This window comes from Lipophrys pholis (assembly GCF_963383615.2).
Source record: "Lipophrys pholis genome assembly, chromosome: 10".
Lineage (NCBI taxonomy): Eukaryota > Metazoa > Chordata > Actinopteri > Blenniiformes > Blenniidae > Lipophrys > Lipophrys pholis.
In genome coordinates this window covers 3,067,053-3,086,053 of record NC_137640.1, presented here as the reverse complement: position 1 = coordinate 3,086,053, position 19,001 = coordinate 3,067,053, and the positions used below count along the sequence as shown (strand labels likewise).

The 19,001-nt window shown below is 41.2% G+C and overlaps 1 protein-coding gene across 3 annotated transcripts in view; it reads right to left on the bottom strand.

Moving 5' to 3' along the window:
- The window catches only part of dspb (desmoplakin b), a 34,452-nt gene extending 17,439 nt beyond the window's left edge, over window positions 1–17,013 (bottom strand). For 2 of the 3 annotated variants that reach the window (XM_080472922.1, XM_080472924.1), the window contains exons 1-14: window positions 15,785–16,293; window positions 12,613–12,697; window positions 11,798–11,919; window positions 10,742–10,898; window positions 9,241–9,366; window positions 8,408–8,467; window positions 8,111–8,278; window positions 6,694–6,798; window positions 6,511–6,606; window positions 5,574–5,699; window positions 4,739–4,888; window positions 3,702–3,856; window positions 3,494–3,620; window positions 916–1,102 (exon numbers count right to left, since the gene is read on the bottom strand). In XM_080472922.1, the coding sequence (XP_080329048.1) occupies window positions 916–1,102; window positions 3,494–3,620; window positions 3,702–3,856; window positions 4,739–4,888; window positions 5,574–5,699; window positions 6,511–6,606; window positions 6,694–6,798; window positions 8,111–8,278; window positions 8,408–8,467; window positions 9,241–9,366; window positions 10,742–10,898; window positions 11,798–11,919; window positions 12,613–12,697; window positions 15,785–16,143 (2,023 nt within the window). In that variant the 5' untranslated portion in view covers window positions 16,144–16,293. Of the gene's footprint in view, window positions 1–915; window positions 1,103–3,493; window positions 3,621–3,701; window positions 3,857–4,738; window positions 4,889–5,573; window positions 5,700–6,510; window positions 6,607–6,693; window positions 6,799–8,110; window positions 8,279–8,407; window positions 8,468–9,240; window positions 9,367–10,741; window positions 10,899–11,797; window positions 11,920–12,612; window positions 12,698–15,784; window positions 16,294–16,845 lie in introns of those variants that run through there. The other variant, XM_080472923.1, reaches the window with a different exon arrangement.
- Window positions 17,014–19,001: the final 1,988 nt, after the last annotated feature.

The following is a 19,001-nucleotide window of genomic DNA, read 5'->3' as shown; positions in this document are numbered from 1 at the left end:
AACAGTCAAATCGGCACATTTCTATGTTGGCCAAGGAGGGTTTACACCACAACCAGACAATATCACTCCACCCCAACTGTGGAGGTGGTGCAATAACAATAATAATCTATAAAAACGTATTTACTATGTGCAATACAGCCACCCCCATATTCTGTACATGTCCACACTTATAGGCACCGTGTGCATATTTTTATTATATTGTATTTCTATCTGCTTTTTTTAGTTCCTGCTATGTGTGCTTCTTTCTCTTTCCTATCCTGTTGTACCGCTGCAAGTTTCTCCACATGTGAGATAAATAAAGGATATCTTATCTTATCTTATCTTATCTTAAGAAAAAGCTGCAATGTGGATGCAAAAGACGCAACACTCATACAAAAGACGCAACACAAATACCAAAAGTGACAATACAGATACAAAACTGAAAACACAATTACAAAAGCCACACTTGCAGAGAGTTTCTACTGACAGAACGTTTTGCGGTGTAAGTTTATCTTTTGCTTTAATGTTGTGTAGTTTACATTATTTTGACCCTGTGGGCCACCATAGTTTAGAAAGTCATAGTTGGGATATTTAGTATGCAAACCAATGTTTTTTGTCATCATTTGATTGGTGGAACTGTTCCATGGACAACGTCCGTGTAAAATATAGAACTTGTATAATTTGAAGAAACACTTTATAATCCCAATATTTTTAGATTTTTAAGACAAACATCTGGTTGCATTTTTTATTTTTTTTTTTGTACATTAATGTACCAAAGTAAATCATTACACTTTAAAGACAATGACAATGACAACATCTGTATGAAATGCGAAACAAATACATGACAGTCACTCTGGAACAGTCTACTAAGTTCACATATTTTACCCAGTGGCAATGGAAAGTAGTAAATATATGATAGCTGATCAATATACTGACTGTAAGTCGGGAGCTGCACCACCAGCTGGTCGTAGTACGTCTGGGCGCCAGTGAACTGGTTCTCCATGCTCCTCTTGTCCTCGTCGACAAACATCTGGGAGCCGTGGCTGCTGCGTATGAACTCATCGTAGTGAGTCTCCAGGTTCTTCACGATCTTCCGGTACTCCTCGGGACGCATCTTAGCCAACTGAGCACACAAGCATAATGTTGGGTTTTAATTGAATCAACCGCACTGGAACCAATCACGTCAATATTTCTGTGTCCGTTCTGACACTTCCAGCCTGTTTGATAAACTTTAAAACTTCTCAATACCTGAGAACCTTCGCGAGTCCATGGGGTTCGGTTCTAGGAGTTCAGGCTTATGTTAGAAAGTACCAATTCAAATGATAAGAATCCGGGTTCAGTTTGAAGAGTCCAGGAAAATATCAAAACACAGATCTGGGGTCTCAAACTCATGGATGTAGAATCAGAAGCAGAATATTTAAAAATTTTATTTTATAAAAATGCTCTCGCTGTCATGAACTAATATGTATACTTTTCCCATTTTGTTAGATATATAAGAATAGTAGTAAAGTTCACTTGGGTTCTGATTAGTTGCTAATGATGACGATCGGCACCCACGGTTTTCAGTTTTGTTTTATTATACAGTATTTGAAATAAAGGAACATATTTTTGAGGAATAAATGTAAATTTTTTTTGATCTAGACCTCTTGTCTAGATCGTGGAGTCTGAGTTTGTTTTATAGAACTAGAGGTTTATCTAATGAGCATCCCAGTGTAGTTTAAAATGGTCACGCCGAAGGGTCGAGTATTAAAATCAACCACAAAACGACTCACATTAAACAATCCAACGCTAATCTAACATTATCCTTGGTGAAAGCCTTGAATATTTATGTACCTCAACTCCCCCGGTTAAAAGTTTATCAATGGGCAAGCATGCCAGAATCTCAAAGATACACTTACAGAAGTCTAAAACGGAGGGAGGATTGGGCCTGCCAGTCTTTAAACATTTTTATTGGGCTGCCAATGTTAGGGCGTTAATGTTTTGGCAACAAGGTACTCTGGACAATCAGACCCCCTCTACCCCGCTGTAAATTTTCCAAATTTGAGAAACCAGAGTCCTTTAAGAACCTGTGCTATACGTTAAAGCAGTCTGTTAGGATTTTAACCCAAATAAGAAACCTTTTGTCTTTACCAAACACATCAGTACAAACGCCTATATGCCTCAATCATTGTTTTGCACCTCCCTGGCATGACAAGTCTTACAATGACTGGAGAAGGAAGGGCTTGATGTCAATCAATGACTTATATGTTGATGGTAAATTTGCATCATTCAATCAATTAAGGGAAAAATACAATTTGCCCCAGTCACACTTCTTTCGATATTTACAGGTCAGGCATTATATTCAATCGAAAATTGGACATTTTCCAAATCTTCCAGTTGAACATGAAATTTATCAAATTCTCAAAAGCCCTCCCGATTCCAAGCATCTTGTTTCAAAAGTGGTATGCCTATTGAATGATTGTATTACCGCTAGTACTGTGAAAGCGAGGGATACTTGGAGAGAAGAATTGGGTATTGAATTATCTGAATCCATGTGGACCAAATGCTTATCTAAAATTCATTCTTGTTCTGTGAACAGCAGACATCGATTGATCCAATTTAAAATTGTCCACCGCTTGCATTATTCTAAAGCCAGATTACACTAAATCTATCCGTCGGTTTCCCCAATGTGTGGCAGGTGCAACGTGTCAGAAAGTACTTTGTCTCACGCTTTTTGGTCCTGCCCTTCACTAACAGGCTTCTGGTCAAAAATATTTGACTTCTATTCCAAAGCATATAAGACGCCCATTCAACCTGAAGCTGGACTTGTTCTCTTCGGCTGCACTCAAACTATTAGGACTATCCCTGCTGTAATGCAACAATCACTGGAACTGGGTCTAATTGTTGCAAAAAAAATAATACTGAAAGAATGGAAGTCCCCCATTCCTCCTTCGTTCCAGCTGTGGGTCACTGACATGTTGTATCTAATACAAATGGAAAGACTTCGTCATGTCTCCATGAACACTTTTGCCCACTTTTGGAATCCATTTCTTTCTCATTTTGAAAAGATCAAGATACAGTAGCTGCTGACTGGACTCCTTTTCTTTTTCTCTGCATCCCTTCTGTTATATTCTTGTGTATACTCATTTGGTAACAATTTATGCATCTGAGCCATGTTGTTTTGTACTGTATTGTCTTGAAAAAAATAATGTAAAATGAAAATAAAATATTGAAAAAAAAAAAAAGTTTATCAATGGATTTAGACGTTTCCTAAAAATGAAACTGAATTTCAAATCATTGGAAATCCGTGAATCCAGGGAAACTTGGCATCCCTGAAGAAACTGGGTCCGTATGGAAAGAAACTACAAGTCAAACTGGAGTCCAGATGAGGTTTTGAAAAAGTCCCGGTCGTATCTTAAGAGACAGCGTGAAGCTTTAAGTGTCTTTCTCGGGTGTTAAAAGGCTGAAAGTACATTTTGTTGTGGCCACGCCCCTCAAACCCGTCATTCAGAGACAGACATGATTTGTCTCTTACCATGGAGATGGTGAGGGAGTTGATGTATTTGATGTCCCGGATGCAGTACTGCCAGGCGATCAGACTCTTAACGTTGATGTACAGCTGATTCCAGATGGACAGGATGGCCTCGTAGTACTGCTCGTTCCTTTCAGTGACACAAAGAATAAATCAAATCTTTCACTCAAATCCAGTGGAGGGACGCAAACGGTGTGTTTGTGCTTCCTACTTGCTGGCGAGGCTGACGCTGAGCGGGTTGGGCGGCGGTACGATCAGGCACACGGACGGCACCAGCATGTCCAGACCGCCGGGTCCGGTCACCTCCCACTTACTGCGCTGGCTGTTGTCCTTCAGGATGGCCTCGTTGTCCTTACAGATCACCTTCTGTAGAACAGAAACGTCTTACTTGAAACGCCTGGAGGAGCTTTTTGAGAAATGGAAAGTAAATATAGTTTCTGAAGAAAAGAAAGCAAGAAACAGAAAACACTCTCTGGACGGTACTGGTAATGAATGTTTCATCCAAAGCAACAGTGACTCTTGAAATCATGATCGATTTGGGAATGAGTGGTAATGGTCTTGTTTTGGGGTTTTGGTTCATTCTCTGGGCAAAAGTGATACCTTTTATGGAAAGTATATTTTTTTTCTGGGAGAGTAACTTTAATAATGATTTAGCTTTGGCATCTTTAATAATTAATTTCAACATATAAGAGCTATTTTTTCTTTCTTTTAAATTTTTTATTTTTTTTTGTTATGTGTTTTGTTAATATTATGGAATCATATAATGAGAAAATATGATCAAATAAATACAAATAGAATAGAATAGATAGATATATTTAGGGTTAAACATGTAAATATACAGTACATCGTCATCTTATCTTTAAACCATTTAAAAAAATATCTTTCGATGTTCCTTTTTAAACAGTTTTACGTTTGAACATTACTTAATTGGCTACTTATGTATTTATTAACCAACTCTGTTATTTCGTTAAGAACGTATTCACTGATACAGCATTGTTTGAGTATGGAATAATAATTATACTTTATGGTATTTAATAAGTAACCATTTTGGTACTCAGTATTGGCAAGTAGTTAAAGGTTAGTACTGCCATTTCGAGTACTAACACAAATGGAAAGTGTTTTATTAATCAAGTTTGGTGTTTTGGCAAATGATGGCGTGTGACTGAACATGTGACTGGCGGCAGCCTGGACACCCGGCGGTGCGGCGGCGGTGCGGCGGCGGTGCGGCGGCGGCGCGGCGGCGCTGACCTGGTCCTGTTTGAAGTCACACAGAGCCTTGACAAGGATGCCGCTGCTCTTCTCTTCTGGGTTTCGTGGCTTCAGCCTCACGATGCTCTTTGACTTGGCCACCAGGTGCTGCACCTGCCGCTTGTTGTCCATTGACCTTTCCTTTTCCCTCTGGAATCACAGTTCATGGTTAAACATGTAGTTCCTACAGAATACTGAATATCATATAACTGTCATGTCGTTCAGACGGTAAGTCAGTCAGTTACTAAGTGAAGGATTTATAAGGAAACAAGCCAGTTCATATGTTAGTGAATTAATAAGATAAATGGGTAAGTAAGCAATATGAGTAATTGATTAACTCACTGACTAAGAAAATAAGTCTGTCAGTAAGTTTGTAGGTAAAATGGTAAAGGGATGGAACTAACTAATTACAACAAGGATGTAAGAAAGTAAATAAGTAAAATTACAAATATTCCACTCAATGAGTTCGTAAGTAGATAAAGTAAATCAGTAACTCAGCCAGTAAGTTAGTGGAGAAACGAGTAACTAAAAACTAAGTAGATGAATCAGAAAGTGACTCGGTTAGTAGCTTAGTCAGTAACGGTGTAATTTAGTAAGAGTATAACTTGGTGAATAAGTATTTGAGTCAGGATAACAGTTAGTAATCGTCTGACTAAAGCATAGGTAGGTTACGTGGATGAGTAAAACAATAAGAGCAGTTTGTTAATGAGGTGAAAATCAAACACTGTAAATGAAACATTGCTGAGATCTGACTTTGGAACCGCAGCGAATAGAATATGAAAATTAGAACAGACAAATGAAGCCAAAAAAAGTGAGTGAAAGTGAGTCGCAGTACCTCCAGGTCCCTGAGGATCTCCAGCAGGTTCTCCAGAGGGGTGTTCTTGTCACAGGTGAACTTGGTACGAACTTTCTCGTGCTCCTTCTGCAGAGCGGCGTACGTCTCGTTGGCCTCCTTGAAGAACTGATAAGAAACAGGCTCGATGAGGACGAAGCGGAGGATTGTGAGGCGTTCAGTTCAACACGTTCGACAAGACAAAGTGGATTCAGACGCACGCAGTTCGAACGGGTCACTGGAAAGACGTGACAGAAGTTACATCTTTCCAATAGTTGTGCAAGCTGATCTCCTGAAGGTCCTGGCTGGAGGTTCTAAGTGAGGTGATGCAACAAAAACTCCCGGTACCCACGGCGCCCGTTGATCTAACGGTTGGTTAGTTTAGTCCCTGATAGAATTAAGGCTTTATAATGTAAAATACTTCTTTTTTTTAAGTAATCGATCCATCCATTTATAATTCCATCCATCCATCCATCCATCCATCTATTTATCCATCATTCATCCAACAAGCCATCCATCCATTTATAAGTCTATCCTTCCATCTGTCTATCCATCCATCCATCCATCATTCATCCAACAAGTCATCCATCCATCATTCATCAATCATTAATCCAACAAGCCATCCATCCATTTATAAGTCCATCCTTCCATCTGTCTATCCATCCATCCATCCATCATTCATCCAGCAAGCCGTCCATCATTCCATCCACTCCACATAAAAAAGCCTTGGTCTGGGAATCGAACCAGGTTCCTCTCACTGTGAGACGACAGTGCAGAACGCACTCTGTTCTGTCGCTGCATGAAACCACCTCCATGCAATGACAATAAAGAAAAGCTTCAAAGCAATAAAACTGAAACTGCTCCTCCATGGTGTCGAGCTGAGGATTCTCTTGTGTGTTTGATGCTGAAGGTGACTCCTACGTTCAGTGTGTTGAGTTACCTGGCTGTAAGCGCCGTTCTCCTTCAGATGGGTATCGATGCATTTGGTGATTTGGAGAAGCCAACTCCACTGAGTCTGCAGAGTGTCCTGGTAGGCCTGGGGAGGAAATGTCCAAAGAAAAAGATGAGGAAAAAGAAACTGGAGTTCAGAATAAGGCTTTCACCTTCCTGATTCTCCACACACCTGAATCTTGTCTGCCGCCGGGTGGTTGTTGCTCAGGAGGTTATCCACTTTGAGTTTCAGTTTATTCAGGTCTTTCTCTTTGTCTTCCAGGGCCCTCATCAATTCCTGTTGAAATTTAAATAAGCGTTGGCAACACACAAAAGCATAAAGACACTGAGTGGAAAGCTCTACTACAAGTGGATGACTGGGTGTCAGAATATAATCTACCACAGACGCTTCATCCTGGGACCCAGATTAACTATGTACAAGACATTGGCACTGAGAAGAAGCAGCAGCAAAACAAGGGATTGCACTGTTCTAGTAACAATCAGGCACATAGCATAAGACTAAGACCTGAGATAAAAGATCGGTGATGAAACAGTGAAATGCAGCTTCATGTTGCCAGCTCAGTCGCAATTAGTATCAAAATCATAATGTCAGGGTGAATTTATGAGAAGAGGCAGAGAAGTGGCCAGAGTCCATTTCAGATCTTCCAGCTAAAGTCACAGATAAGGTATTTGTGCAATACATCCACCCCCATACCCTGTACATGTCCACACTTACAGGCACCGTGTGCATATTTTTCTGTTATATTGTATTTTTATCTGCTTTTTTTAGTTCCTGCTATGTGTGATTCTTTCTCTGTACTATCCTGCTGTACCACTGCAAATTTCTCCACATGCGAGATAAATAAAGGGATATCTTATCTTAAAGATGGTGGATTTACATTAATTTCATTTTGATTAAAGATGAGCAGATTGAACAAATTAACATTATATCAACTTTAAAATCACTACAACTGAAAGTAACATTGCAATAACTGACTGCTGAGTGTGTTTTTTTAAGCCATTTTTTTACTCTTATTATTTTTCTACCTCTTGATACGTCTCTATTGTGGCACATGCACGGACGACACTTACGATTTTGTTGTTTTTAACAGTGACAATAACGACTATTCTGACTGCGAGTCCTCTGAGTCTGAGGCACCAGTTACACAAAGTTTTCAAGTGAAAATGCAAAAACTTTTGGAAAAGTCTGTGTGAGCTGGACTGGCTCCGCCCACACATGCCCATCTTGGGAAGAGGAGGAAGACCTTCCTCTCGTGGTGCCATGTGCCAGAGCAGAGCTGCCTGATTGTGGGAGGAGTCAAAGGGAGGGCCTACCTTGATTGGGATTGGCTAAACCCCCGGTGACACTATATAGGGTTTGATTTCTGATTGGCTGGTTGGAGCAACACACTTTTTTAAAAACTGAAACAAGCCAGGGAGAGAGAGGACAGGCTGTCCTCACTTCTTCACAAGAGCTCTGTTTTATCTTGCACTTGTTCAAATAAGTAAACAGCGTTGAATAACGAGGTTGTTATTAGACTTGTTGCTGATACACTGGAGTAAAGTAAAGACATGCATCTCTTCGAAGAGAGTGTAAAAGAGTTTCTAACCGAGTACGCCTCCTGCTTCCTGGGGATGTACTGCTCGATGTTCTTGTCGCCCCAGTCGAACACCAGCTCCTCCTCCTCCCTGTCGTTCACCCACATGATCTCCTTGCAGATCTCCATGATGATCTGCATGAGGTCCCGCAGCTGCTCGGTGCGACCGTGTGACATTTGCTGGCAACCAGAGAGGAGAGGGCGTTAAGGTACGAGCACCAGGAAGTGTACACACACACACACACACACACACACACACACACACACACACACACACACACACACACAGCTGATGGTCGTTTCTGTCACCTGCAGCGTGTCCCACTCCTGCTCCAGAGCGTGAAGATTTCCTTTGTCTCCTTTTTTACTCTGAGCACAGAGAGGAAAACAACTTTGTTCACACACAAACAGAAGCGACTCGACACTTTGCAGCGCTGAGGCTGAGACTGGCAGGACGCGTACATAAAAATATAACGCCTTCTGCTTCATGTCAGAACTTCTGTGCATGTTGCTCTGAAAAGTACTGCGTGCATTTGATTTGGCTGTTCTATGTGCACAAGTGAGTGTAGTTTCATTAAAAAAAATAAAACACCCAACAGCGCCAACTCGTGGCCACGCATGCTGATTACATCGATTCCATGCGTTTCTGCCGTTTCCATGTAAACAGACATTGTTTTCAAAATACTGCCATTTAAATGTGAACTTTTTGTCAAATGACGATACTAAAAAAAAATTTATTAATTAATTTCACTTGAAACGCTGTCGTGTAACGGGGCTTTAAGAATACATGTCGTTAAAGCAGGTTACTCCAGGTCTTCCAAATGGTATTGTGTATTCTATTTTCATATTTGATTGATTTAAGATTACAAGGTTAATCAACATCACCGAAACTTTATTTTTATGGGTTTCTGTTCTTTTCTAGGAAAGAAATACCAGCAACATCCTCAGCATATTTATCAAATTACTGTTTGTTTTGATTTTCATCATTTCAGGTACTTGATTAACACTCACTTCAACCCCCTCAGCAGCTACAGGTGATGGAATAAAGAAGGATTTTAATAATTGCAATGAAAAGCCACGAAAAACTAAATTCATTGAGCTTGTTTTCGCAGAACTAATGTGTACTGCTGAACTGAACCGACCAGCTCGTCTCGGGCCCGGTCCACCTCGGGGCTCCTCTGGATGGAGCTGTGAAACCTCTGGTGGCTGATGAGCTGCTGCTCGATGGCGGCGGGTTCGTCGCCCCAGGAGGCCGTTTCAATCAGACGCTGCAACGTGTCAGCACAGGAAAAAAAAGAAAAAAAAAACTCAATGGAAATACGCGAGGAACAAATCTGCTGAGTCGGCTCGGCCGCCATCGGGCGGTGGCAGAGCAACGAGGTGAGACGCTTGGTGACATAATGAGCTACTTAAGGTCAAACATGTCAGAAATACACCCAGAATTAATAGAGTTACCACCAAGAGTTCAAAGATAAACCTTTTTGCACATCATCACGACTCCACCTAAATCTGATTCCCTGAAGGACACGTTTGATGCTATGAACTGAGGTTTCAATATCCTTGTTCATCACATCTGCTGTATGTTTGCGCCGTTCACAGTTTTCCAACACAAGTCTTGACACTTTTGATTCCATCGCTGATGCCTTGTCTCTTGGAAAGTTAGATTGCACCTTTCTAAAAGAAAACTAAAAAAAACATGATAAAACACTTTTTGTTTATGTCCTCAGCAAATCTGCGAAACAGACGAATATGCTGTGTTTGACGTCTGTGGTTTTTTAATAATTTTTTTTTTACAATTCAGAGGTCAGACAGCAGAGTAATTTCTTTTCCACATAAGATTCAAGGAAGAATGTTGACAGCCACGCCACTAAAACATGTGAAGCACAGCTACAATTATATCTGAGCAGTAAAATCATAGACATGGTAACATGTCATTGCCTTCTCTTCATTTTTTTGTATTATTGCTGCATTCATTGGCTGCTTTGTACATTTCCTACTATGAGTCACGTTTCACCTGCCCTGACCTCCAGGTTAGGTGAAGCCTACGACAGCAAAAGGGGAAGTTGCAGTTTATTCTTAATAGGTCAGTTCAAACCAACAACTTGTATAGTTTTCCATGTTACAACACAACCAGGCTTTTCCTGAGATGTTTGAGTGATTTAATAGAAAACAGCTGTTATTCATTATGGACTTGTTTGCTTTATTAATGACATAAAGAACCTTGTTAGAATGAGCTTAAACTGTACTGCTTTGTATAGTGTGGCTGTGGCTGGTGTGATGGAATAAATGTAAACATTTCTCCACTCTAACGCTTCACATCACTCATTGATAAACAATATTAAATAGAAGTAAGAGATATTATATCCAAAATAAAAAGAAAACTGATACAAGTCAATGTGAGGACACCGTAGAATACGGAAACAGAACTGATTAGAATTATAAAATGGCTTTGTGAAAACCAAATGTCAGGAAAAAATATTTATTAATTTCTTAAGTGATATTTCTTTTTGTCATTCTTTCACCACAATTCAACATCAAAAGTCAGATTTTTAAACCCTTCAGAGAGAGTGGACACCAACAGGTTGTGTTGAGCTACGTGACCCAACTTGGTAATGAAAACAAGAATATGTGTGTGTGTCATACCTTCTGCTGTGCGATCCAGCCTATAGCATCATGGAAGCTCCTTCCAGGGTCTTCCCAGGTGCCACTGGAGCTCCCTCTGGTCCTCCTCCTCGTCCCCTGCAAGGTGCCGGTCATGGCCATGTGGACTCCCTTCAGCTGGTCATTATACATCTCCAGACTGCAGGTTGAGTACGGAGACAGGTCAGTTATACATGAATCCTTTCCACTAAACACACACCGAGTCGTCCTTATTACTGGTGTCAGTAAAATCCAACACTTAACATAAGGGTTTCTGGGATATCAAAGATGGCGTTGCGGCAGCTCAAGTGAAAACATCAACATCTGACTGATTCACCCTGAAAGAAGCGAGACTTTCTCAAAGAAAGAGTCTTCAATAGTCTTAAATGCTGAGAAACTGACCGTTGATTGTTTTTCCAGTAGAATATTCAGACCAGTACCACGTCATAAAAACCTCATATCGGTATCGGTGCATTCTTAGTTTTGATGCATTTAATTCCAATCACCATTGGTGTGACATAGTTTATGTGATTAACGATGTAAAGCACTTTGGGGCTGCTCACGTGGTTGAAAAGCATTTTATAAGTGAAGTCTATTTACCATTTAATATTAACTATAACTGCGGGCGTGCACGGTTGTGATTTTAAAAGTAAGTAGGCAGATTCAATGGTGTAAGTTTAATAACAATAATAATAATAACAATGCATGGGCTTTATATTGTGTATAACTCAAAGCGCTTGCATTGCATTATTCATTCACTCCATACTCAACATATAGAAGCAGCGTGAATTGAAATGAGACATACAATGCTGAGCCAAATTGGCAGGTATAATGTAACTACTACTTTAAGTAATTTTAGAGTATTTTAGCGTAATTGAGATCAATTGAAGCGTTGCAACAGTCGTTGGAATTGAAACACAAAACCACTGTACTCTTTCCACCTCTGCCAAGCTTCTGTAAATCCACTGGACTGAATGGTCTCTTGTGCATCTATACAAGCTCTGTGTTATTCCGACATTACACCCTGGACATCAAAAGGAGTGGGAGAGTCTTTCTTACCTCCTGACTACATTGTCAGTGGGCTGTCCCATTTGTCTCATGTCCCTTGCACAGCTCTTCAGCTTCTCTATGGACTCTTTGGCCATTCCCATGTAGTACTCCGCGTCGTCGTGGGAACTGCCCTGTCAGGACACAAACACAGCGATTTCCAGAGGTGTGCAAATCACTGTGCAGAGCACAAAACGTACAATGTGTGTAACCTGAAATGAACCGGAATCAGGTTTTGATGATTGCATGGGCTTTTCTTATTTTTTAAATAGCAGATTTCGCCTTCTAAAAAGCTTCTCAAGACTTTTCTGTAGGAAAATCTGGATGATTTCTTGACTGTGGTGAGAATGAAATGCGTCAGGTTTTTTTGTTTTTTTTACAAATGTTACCTAACCAGTGTTGCACAGATGTGCGGAGAGGTCAGAGCTGTTGGAACAAGTCTAATAAATCTAACACCCACGAGCTGTGGTAAAATGTCGGGAATAAAGCGCATAATTCACAAAGCCGTTGCTCAACCGTAGACGGAATGTTTTCTGCAGCTGAGTGTTTGTGGGTCTCTGACCGGGGACGGTCGAACTCAGGGGGCTTCGGTTGTACAGACAGACCCACCAGGACGACGCTAAACAAAAAAAACCTTTCATTATCTGCCTGGTTTCTGTTACCGGAGTACAAACGCACTCTTCCAGTTACTCGGATTACAGCCGCACAACATTGCTCTCATTCTTCCCGCAAGCCTGTGCCAGCGAGCAGCAACAATGCGTTTGTATTTTTAACCCTGATAAGTGAAGCGGAGGAGCTGGTGAGTGGTCGCAGCAGAATGGACTCACGGACTGGATGGAGAATTCGGCCTTCTTCAGGTACTCCTTGCACTGGCTCTGCAGGACGGCGGCTCTGTGGTTGATGGAGGCACCACTGCGGGGGGGGGGGGGGGGGGGGAGTAAAGTCATCATCAGACATATTATTTCAATCCAGGACACATAAAAGTCACAGATCAAACGTTCTTTTATTTAAAACAGATTCAAATGATCTAGAGTCAAAGTGAAGAAGGGCGTGGCATGGCGGGCTGCCTCTCGAGGGCGCCAGAGAGCAACAGAAAAAACAAATCTGTGGGTCCGGGGATATATTATATTTTTAGGCACATCAGGAAATCTAATAAAAGCAGAGACAAATGAGAATATCTGGACATATATATATATATCAAACCAAGCAGAGGAATAAGAAGTATGCTTGTTTCAAAGCTTTAACCGGAATAAAATATGAGGCCTCATTTACGTGACAACATTTGAAGGATAAACACAGTTTTTGCGTTTTTGTTGCAGAAAAGTTTCCCGTTTCCATGGTAACATTCTGAAAACAATGTCCGATTACACGCCAATGACAGAGACAGTAAAAACAATGTAGTTACCACGCCAGGCCACAAGTTGTTGCCGTTGTTTGTATTTGTCATGAAACCACACACACACACACACACACACACACACACACACACACACACACACACACACACACACACACACACACACACACGCGTGCAGACCACAACACGCTGTAAACATGTAAACAATGGCAGTAAACAGACATTCGGCCAAGTTGGATTGTTGCTACGGTGACTGTCAACTATAAAACTACCATTGCGCATGTGCGCAAGAACTATTTACTACTTCTACTTGCTATTACAATTTTGTTTACCAACAATTTATATCTTCACTGTGAAGCAACATTCAAATATGAATTTATAGTGTTTAACACGTTTAAGCCCATGTAGGTAAAGCACATTTAAGGTATAGAATTTAACCAGATGGGGGATATTTTTTTTTAAGGTGTTGAAAGATGATGACATAATAGAGCAATAAGAAGAGTGGAAAAAACAACGTATCATTACAAGACAAATATTTGAAACCACATGTTTGAGTAAATAAAAAACTGCCGACTGGCATCCATTCACAAATATCATCTCGCTTTCAAGTGTCAGGAGTTGAAAATCATATCTTCTGATTTGTAAATACTGGAAATACAGCCTTGAAACGACGTCACGACTTCATGTGAGTTTAGTTTATACACGTTTTGCTCCCGATGTGTGGAAGTTGGCGGCTCTGCTTTAATTTGTAGATCTAATCACGGTGAGACTGGGACTCATTTCAATCCTCCACTGTGTAAAAAAGAACAAACATGCAGCTACAGAGACCAGATGGAGGGCCTAATCCAGTAAACCTAAAATTCACCTTTTCTACCAGATGCACAATAACAGGTTTTCAGATTTCGCATTCTGTGTAAGTAGAGTCCTCAAACCGACTGCATCGTTTTCTCTCTGCTGCATTAGACGTAATGACGTTCTATCTGCATACCAGGAACATTTGGTCAAACATCTAAAGGAGCGTCCACGTGTGATCAAGACATCCTTGCACTCATTTTTGGACCGATGCCAGTATTTCAGTACGAGATAAAACAACGACGTGCCGACACTGAACAGTCGTGGACGACTAACGAAAGTTAGTTTAGTTTTGCTGTTCGTACTTTTTGAAATCAATCGCGTCGCCTCTCAAGTTCTGTCGCTAAAATGCCGGGTTTCATTGTTTGAAACGGATTATTGTCGTGCATTAATGAGAGTAAACTAAGGATCGCTCATAGTGGCACAAGTTCTCAACAAAAACTGAACTTATTTTTATATTATCTTTTGTGGCATTTCTCTTAAAAAAAAAATACTTTACTTGTCACTGGTCAACACGTTGTATTTAACAATAAATATCAGTTTGGATGTTAAATCTCTTTAGTTTTGCAAAGTAATGTTCCTTTTGAAAGCAGCTTTGCATTTTCAACTTTAACCATTAACATCAGAAAACTCTGCAACTATTGGACCTCAAATGACAGTTTTTCTTGCTTCTTTTTTTTTTTTGGTTTTTTTTACTCGACCGCAGTAATAAACTATTTCTGTGTGATTACTTCTGCTTCTATTGAGGATTTTGAACTGCACCCCAGTGACACATTTCCTCAGTGGGTGCTAGTCTGGACGCTCCGGCACTGACACGCGAAACGAAGACAGTGTGTGAAGCTGCAGCAGCAGAAAGAGCTCAGGAGTTAAATATCTGCTTGTGCTGGTTTATATTGGGGAAGTGTGCAGTCTCAGTACCTCATTCATCATTCGGATATAAAAATGTTTCACAGTTGTGCAGCTTTGTCACACGTCTCTTTAGTTGTTTCTTGCATTTTAGCTGTTCAAAATGTTCTTTTCAAGAAAATATTATAGATTTTTTCCTCTTTTCAATAAAAAGGTGAAGATTGTTAGTTCCATCTATAAACTACTATAGAATTTATAACGCAAATAAGATTATTCCAGAAGTGGCAGTTAACACTCTCACATTTCGAGGCAGGATTTGCATGCTTTTCCGTTTTCTTTGTTTCCTCCCAGCTTTTATTACATGCTCCCAAAACAGGCATTGTTCCTATTATCTGACTCTAAAACGGAGTGATTGCCCGTCTGCACAAAGTCAGTGGATAATGGCTCAGGTGGATAAAGTAACGTCACCAGATAATGCGCCATGTGCAGGAAATGACATGCAAAACTTTTTCTTTTCTTTTTTTTTAATTAGTGGGGAGAGCCAGGAGGGTTAACACTGTGTGTGATGATTTATGTAACATAAAGGTCAGGTGATGTGGCAACACCCTCAGCAAACAGGCCATGAATGCACACAGGTTCATTATAACATCCCTGCAGTGTCACTCTGTTTTTGCCATTATGGCAATATTAAGTCAATACCAAGCACACTTAAATATTTACTTTGCAAAACAAGAGCAATAACTCATGCATTTCATTAGCATGCATTTGTTCTGAATGCACAGACTTTTGCTTTCTTTAAGCCGGAGGCCTTTTTGGTCTATCCGGGTGTTGCGTGGCTGAACTGGATACTGAGATGAATATTTGATGGATGTGCAGCCGGCCTGCAGCAACACGGAGACCAACAGGTGGCAAGTGAAAGATAGACAACTTTAAAGTGCGCTTACCCCATTCCGCCTCCTCCCATCATGCCGCTCATCGTTGCGCTGGACATGCCGCCCCCTCCCATCATGCCGCTCATCATTGCGCTCGACATGCCGCCTCCCATGCCGCCTCCGCCCATCACGCCGCTCATCGTCGCGTTGCCCATTCCGCCTCCCGCCATCCTGGTCATGGTCCCGCCGCCCATCGTGCCGGACTTGGTGTAGCTGTAGGTTTTGTATCCGTCCATGTACGGCTCGTATCCATTACCGCCTCCCTGCACCACATCGCTCCGTGCGTAATAGGCGCCTCCGCCGCCCAGGTCGCCTTTGGAGCTGACCCTCTGGCCCATGTCCAGGCCCTGCTGGGACCCGTACATACTCATACTGGCAAGCACGCGACAGCTTCAACTAGTCTGCAAAAAAAAAAAAAAGAAAGAGAAAAGAAAGTGCAAGCTGAGCTGGCAGGACAGAGCCGCTGCGCACAGGTTGCGTCTCTCCTTCCTCTCTCCCGCAGCCTGCGGCGCGGACTGCGAGCGGAATGAAGGGAGGTGCGCTTTTTTTGGGAGGCTGTGACCACACCTCTGCGCTCTGCCCCACCTCCACCAGCAAAAGATCCCTGTCACGCTACGCCCTTTCTGACTCAGCTGGAGGCAGAAGTGTGTGCGTGAGTGTGTCCACACTCACGCCTTGGCGCATTTTGTTAAGTTTGTTCAAACACACACACACACACACACACACACACACACACACACACACACACACACACACACACACACACACACACACTCATTCATTTCTCTGTTTCTCATCCTGCTAATCATGTATAGATTCCTTTGCTGTTGCAAATAGCAACATGGATTATAATACAGATATGTATTGTCTTTTCAAAAAATACAATAAGAAACCCAGTTTTTCTTTTTTTTTGGAAAGAAATTCTTAAATTAGAGAATCTTTTGTTAGTTTTTCACTTTCCAATATGTACCTCTCTGCATAATTGGCAAATCAACATGTTGATTCAATTCTCAAAAGTGGAAATATTCTTATAAACAGCAGAACAGACTTGTAATATTGTGCGTTTACTTTACCCAGTGGCGGGCCTTCAGGGCCTACAAGGCCTTCTCTGCAGGCCTTAGAAAAAGATCTGAATCACTGATGTTGATTATATTTTGTCCATGAATACTTATAAAATAATTCCAAATGGTCTGTCCGCTTCTTCTCACGGCTTCTCCTCCGGCTGTGCAGCTTCCAGACACGTACTTTCATTTTAGAACTTTGAACCAATCGCATTTCCGCCGTCACCTGTTGCCGGGTAAAGAAATCTGCCTGAGGCCTTTAGATTCAGTTCTGCAGACTTCTGCATTGGAAAACAAGCGTCGGTCACGCTGCTGCTTCAACCAATCGGATTTTGATATTGACAACTCAGGGCCCTATAGAACATGTCTACGTTCTAGAAGGCCTAGGATGACGTCGGCATATTCAAGCCCTCTGATTGGATCTTCAGAGAGTTCACTCTCCAGCGTCAGCTGACTGCATCTGTAGCGAGCTGCACGAACAAAAATAGAGTTGTTTTTATTTAACGGCGGTTTTGTCAACCAACAATGACTAAAGGAGAAGATGAAGACATTTGGCTGCACATTTATTGTCAAAACAATTTACAAGAGGGACTTTTCCAAGAGGTCATTGAACGCACCGCGGCGCTTGAGGCCGGAGGTCTGGTGTAATTTATCTGCACCCACAACGAAACTACACTACAAACTACCTTATTGGTAAAGTCTTTATCAATAAGGTCTTTACCATTTTCAGCATATTTGGAAAGTTTAAATTTTTTTTTTTAACCAAATTAACATTGTTCAATTTATCACAGTAGTAAAATACTCAATGAAATAACATGATCGATGCTTGAAATACTTTAATGTGGGGAAAAAAACTAAACAATAGAGAAGACATTTCTGATTATAAGCTTTGCACATGAAAATAGTTAATTGACAAATTTATATTTGCATTTATATAAATGAGCCCGAAGTGAGTCAACATTTGTGTACTTTGTTTTTTGCAAATTATATTACGGAACCGTTTAAATCAAATAGTTAATTGTGGTAATAGCATCAAAGAACATTTCAAACGAATGAAATCAATCTAAAACCCAGGAATTTAAAAAAAAAAATTCAAAAAGGCAGTTGGTCAATTTTGTACCAAAATACGTTATATAAACATTTACAAGACAAGAAAAGAAAAGGGGTGACGAGTTTAATCTTTCCAGACATTCTGTCTGTGATTAAATGTTTTTCTATTCCTCGTACAGATTGTGGAAAGCGGCGACATTTCTGAACGCTGACACAGACGTGTGGCCTTCAGACGCCGTTGACCTCGGTTTGTTTCCACAGTGAATCTGCAGCATGTTGGGTTTGGCCCCTTCCTGATCCAGTCTGAGCAGGTCCGGGGTTAAAGGTCGTCCGAATAACCGCCAGTTGTACTTCCCTGGTACTTTTAGGAAGCACAACTGGCAACTTGTTTGAAACCCAGTAGTACCAGGGGCCTCGCAGGCCAGAAATCGGCATAAATGCCATGAAGCTTCATTATTACATCTGCTGGTGCCTCACTTGTGGTTAAGTTGCAGATGTTGTACAAACTCTCTTTCACCTTCTCTCAATATTTTGTCAGAACATAATTTACAGTCTGTCATACTTTTATCGTTCTCATTGATATTAAAGAATCTCCAAACAGCAGACGTCGCTCCTCTGTAGAGATGGTAAAGTGGGAGGGGCTATTCGGTGATCCGATCGGGTTATTCGTGTTTCTTGCTTCAAACGGTCACCGGACCCGCCTTTGGTTTTAGATTCATCTCATCCAAGAGTTTCTCTATTCAAGAGGCTTATCAGGAGCGATAAAGCCTCTTGGTTGAAACCTTCAACAAGTCCAACGAGCTGCATGAAACTACGTGAGGTTGACTGAGAGTCTTCACGGGCAGCAGCAGCGAGTGATTAACGCTGTTACATCAAACTACATAAAAAGAAAGAAAAACCCATCAAAGTGCATCTCTCACTCATTTCTTTTAAGCCTCAAATCCTCCACGCCCTTGTCATCCAGTCTGTTTCTTCTGCCATCTGCTGAGAATGAAACACACACACACACACACACACACACACACACACACACACACACACACACACACACACACACACACACACACACACACACACACACACACACACAGCGCTTGCCTGCAGCCTATGGGTGGAAC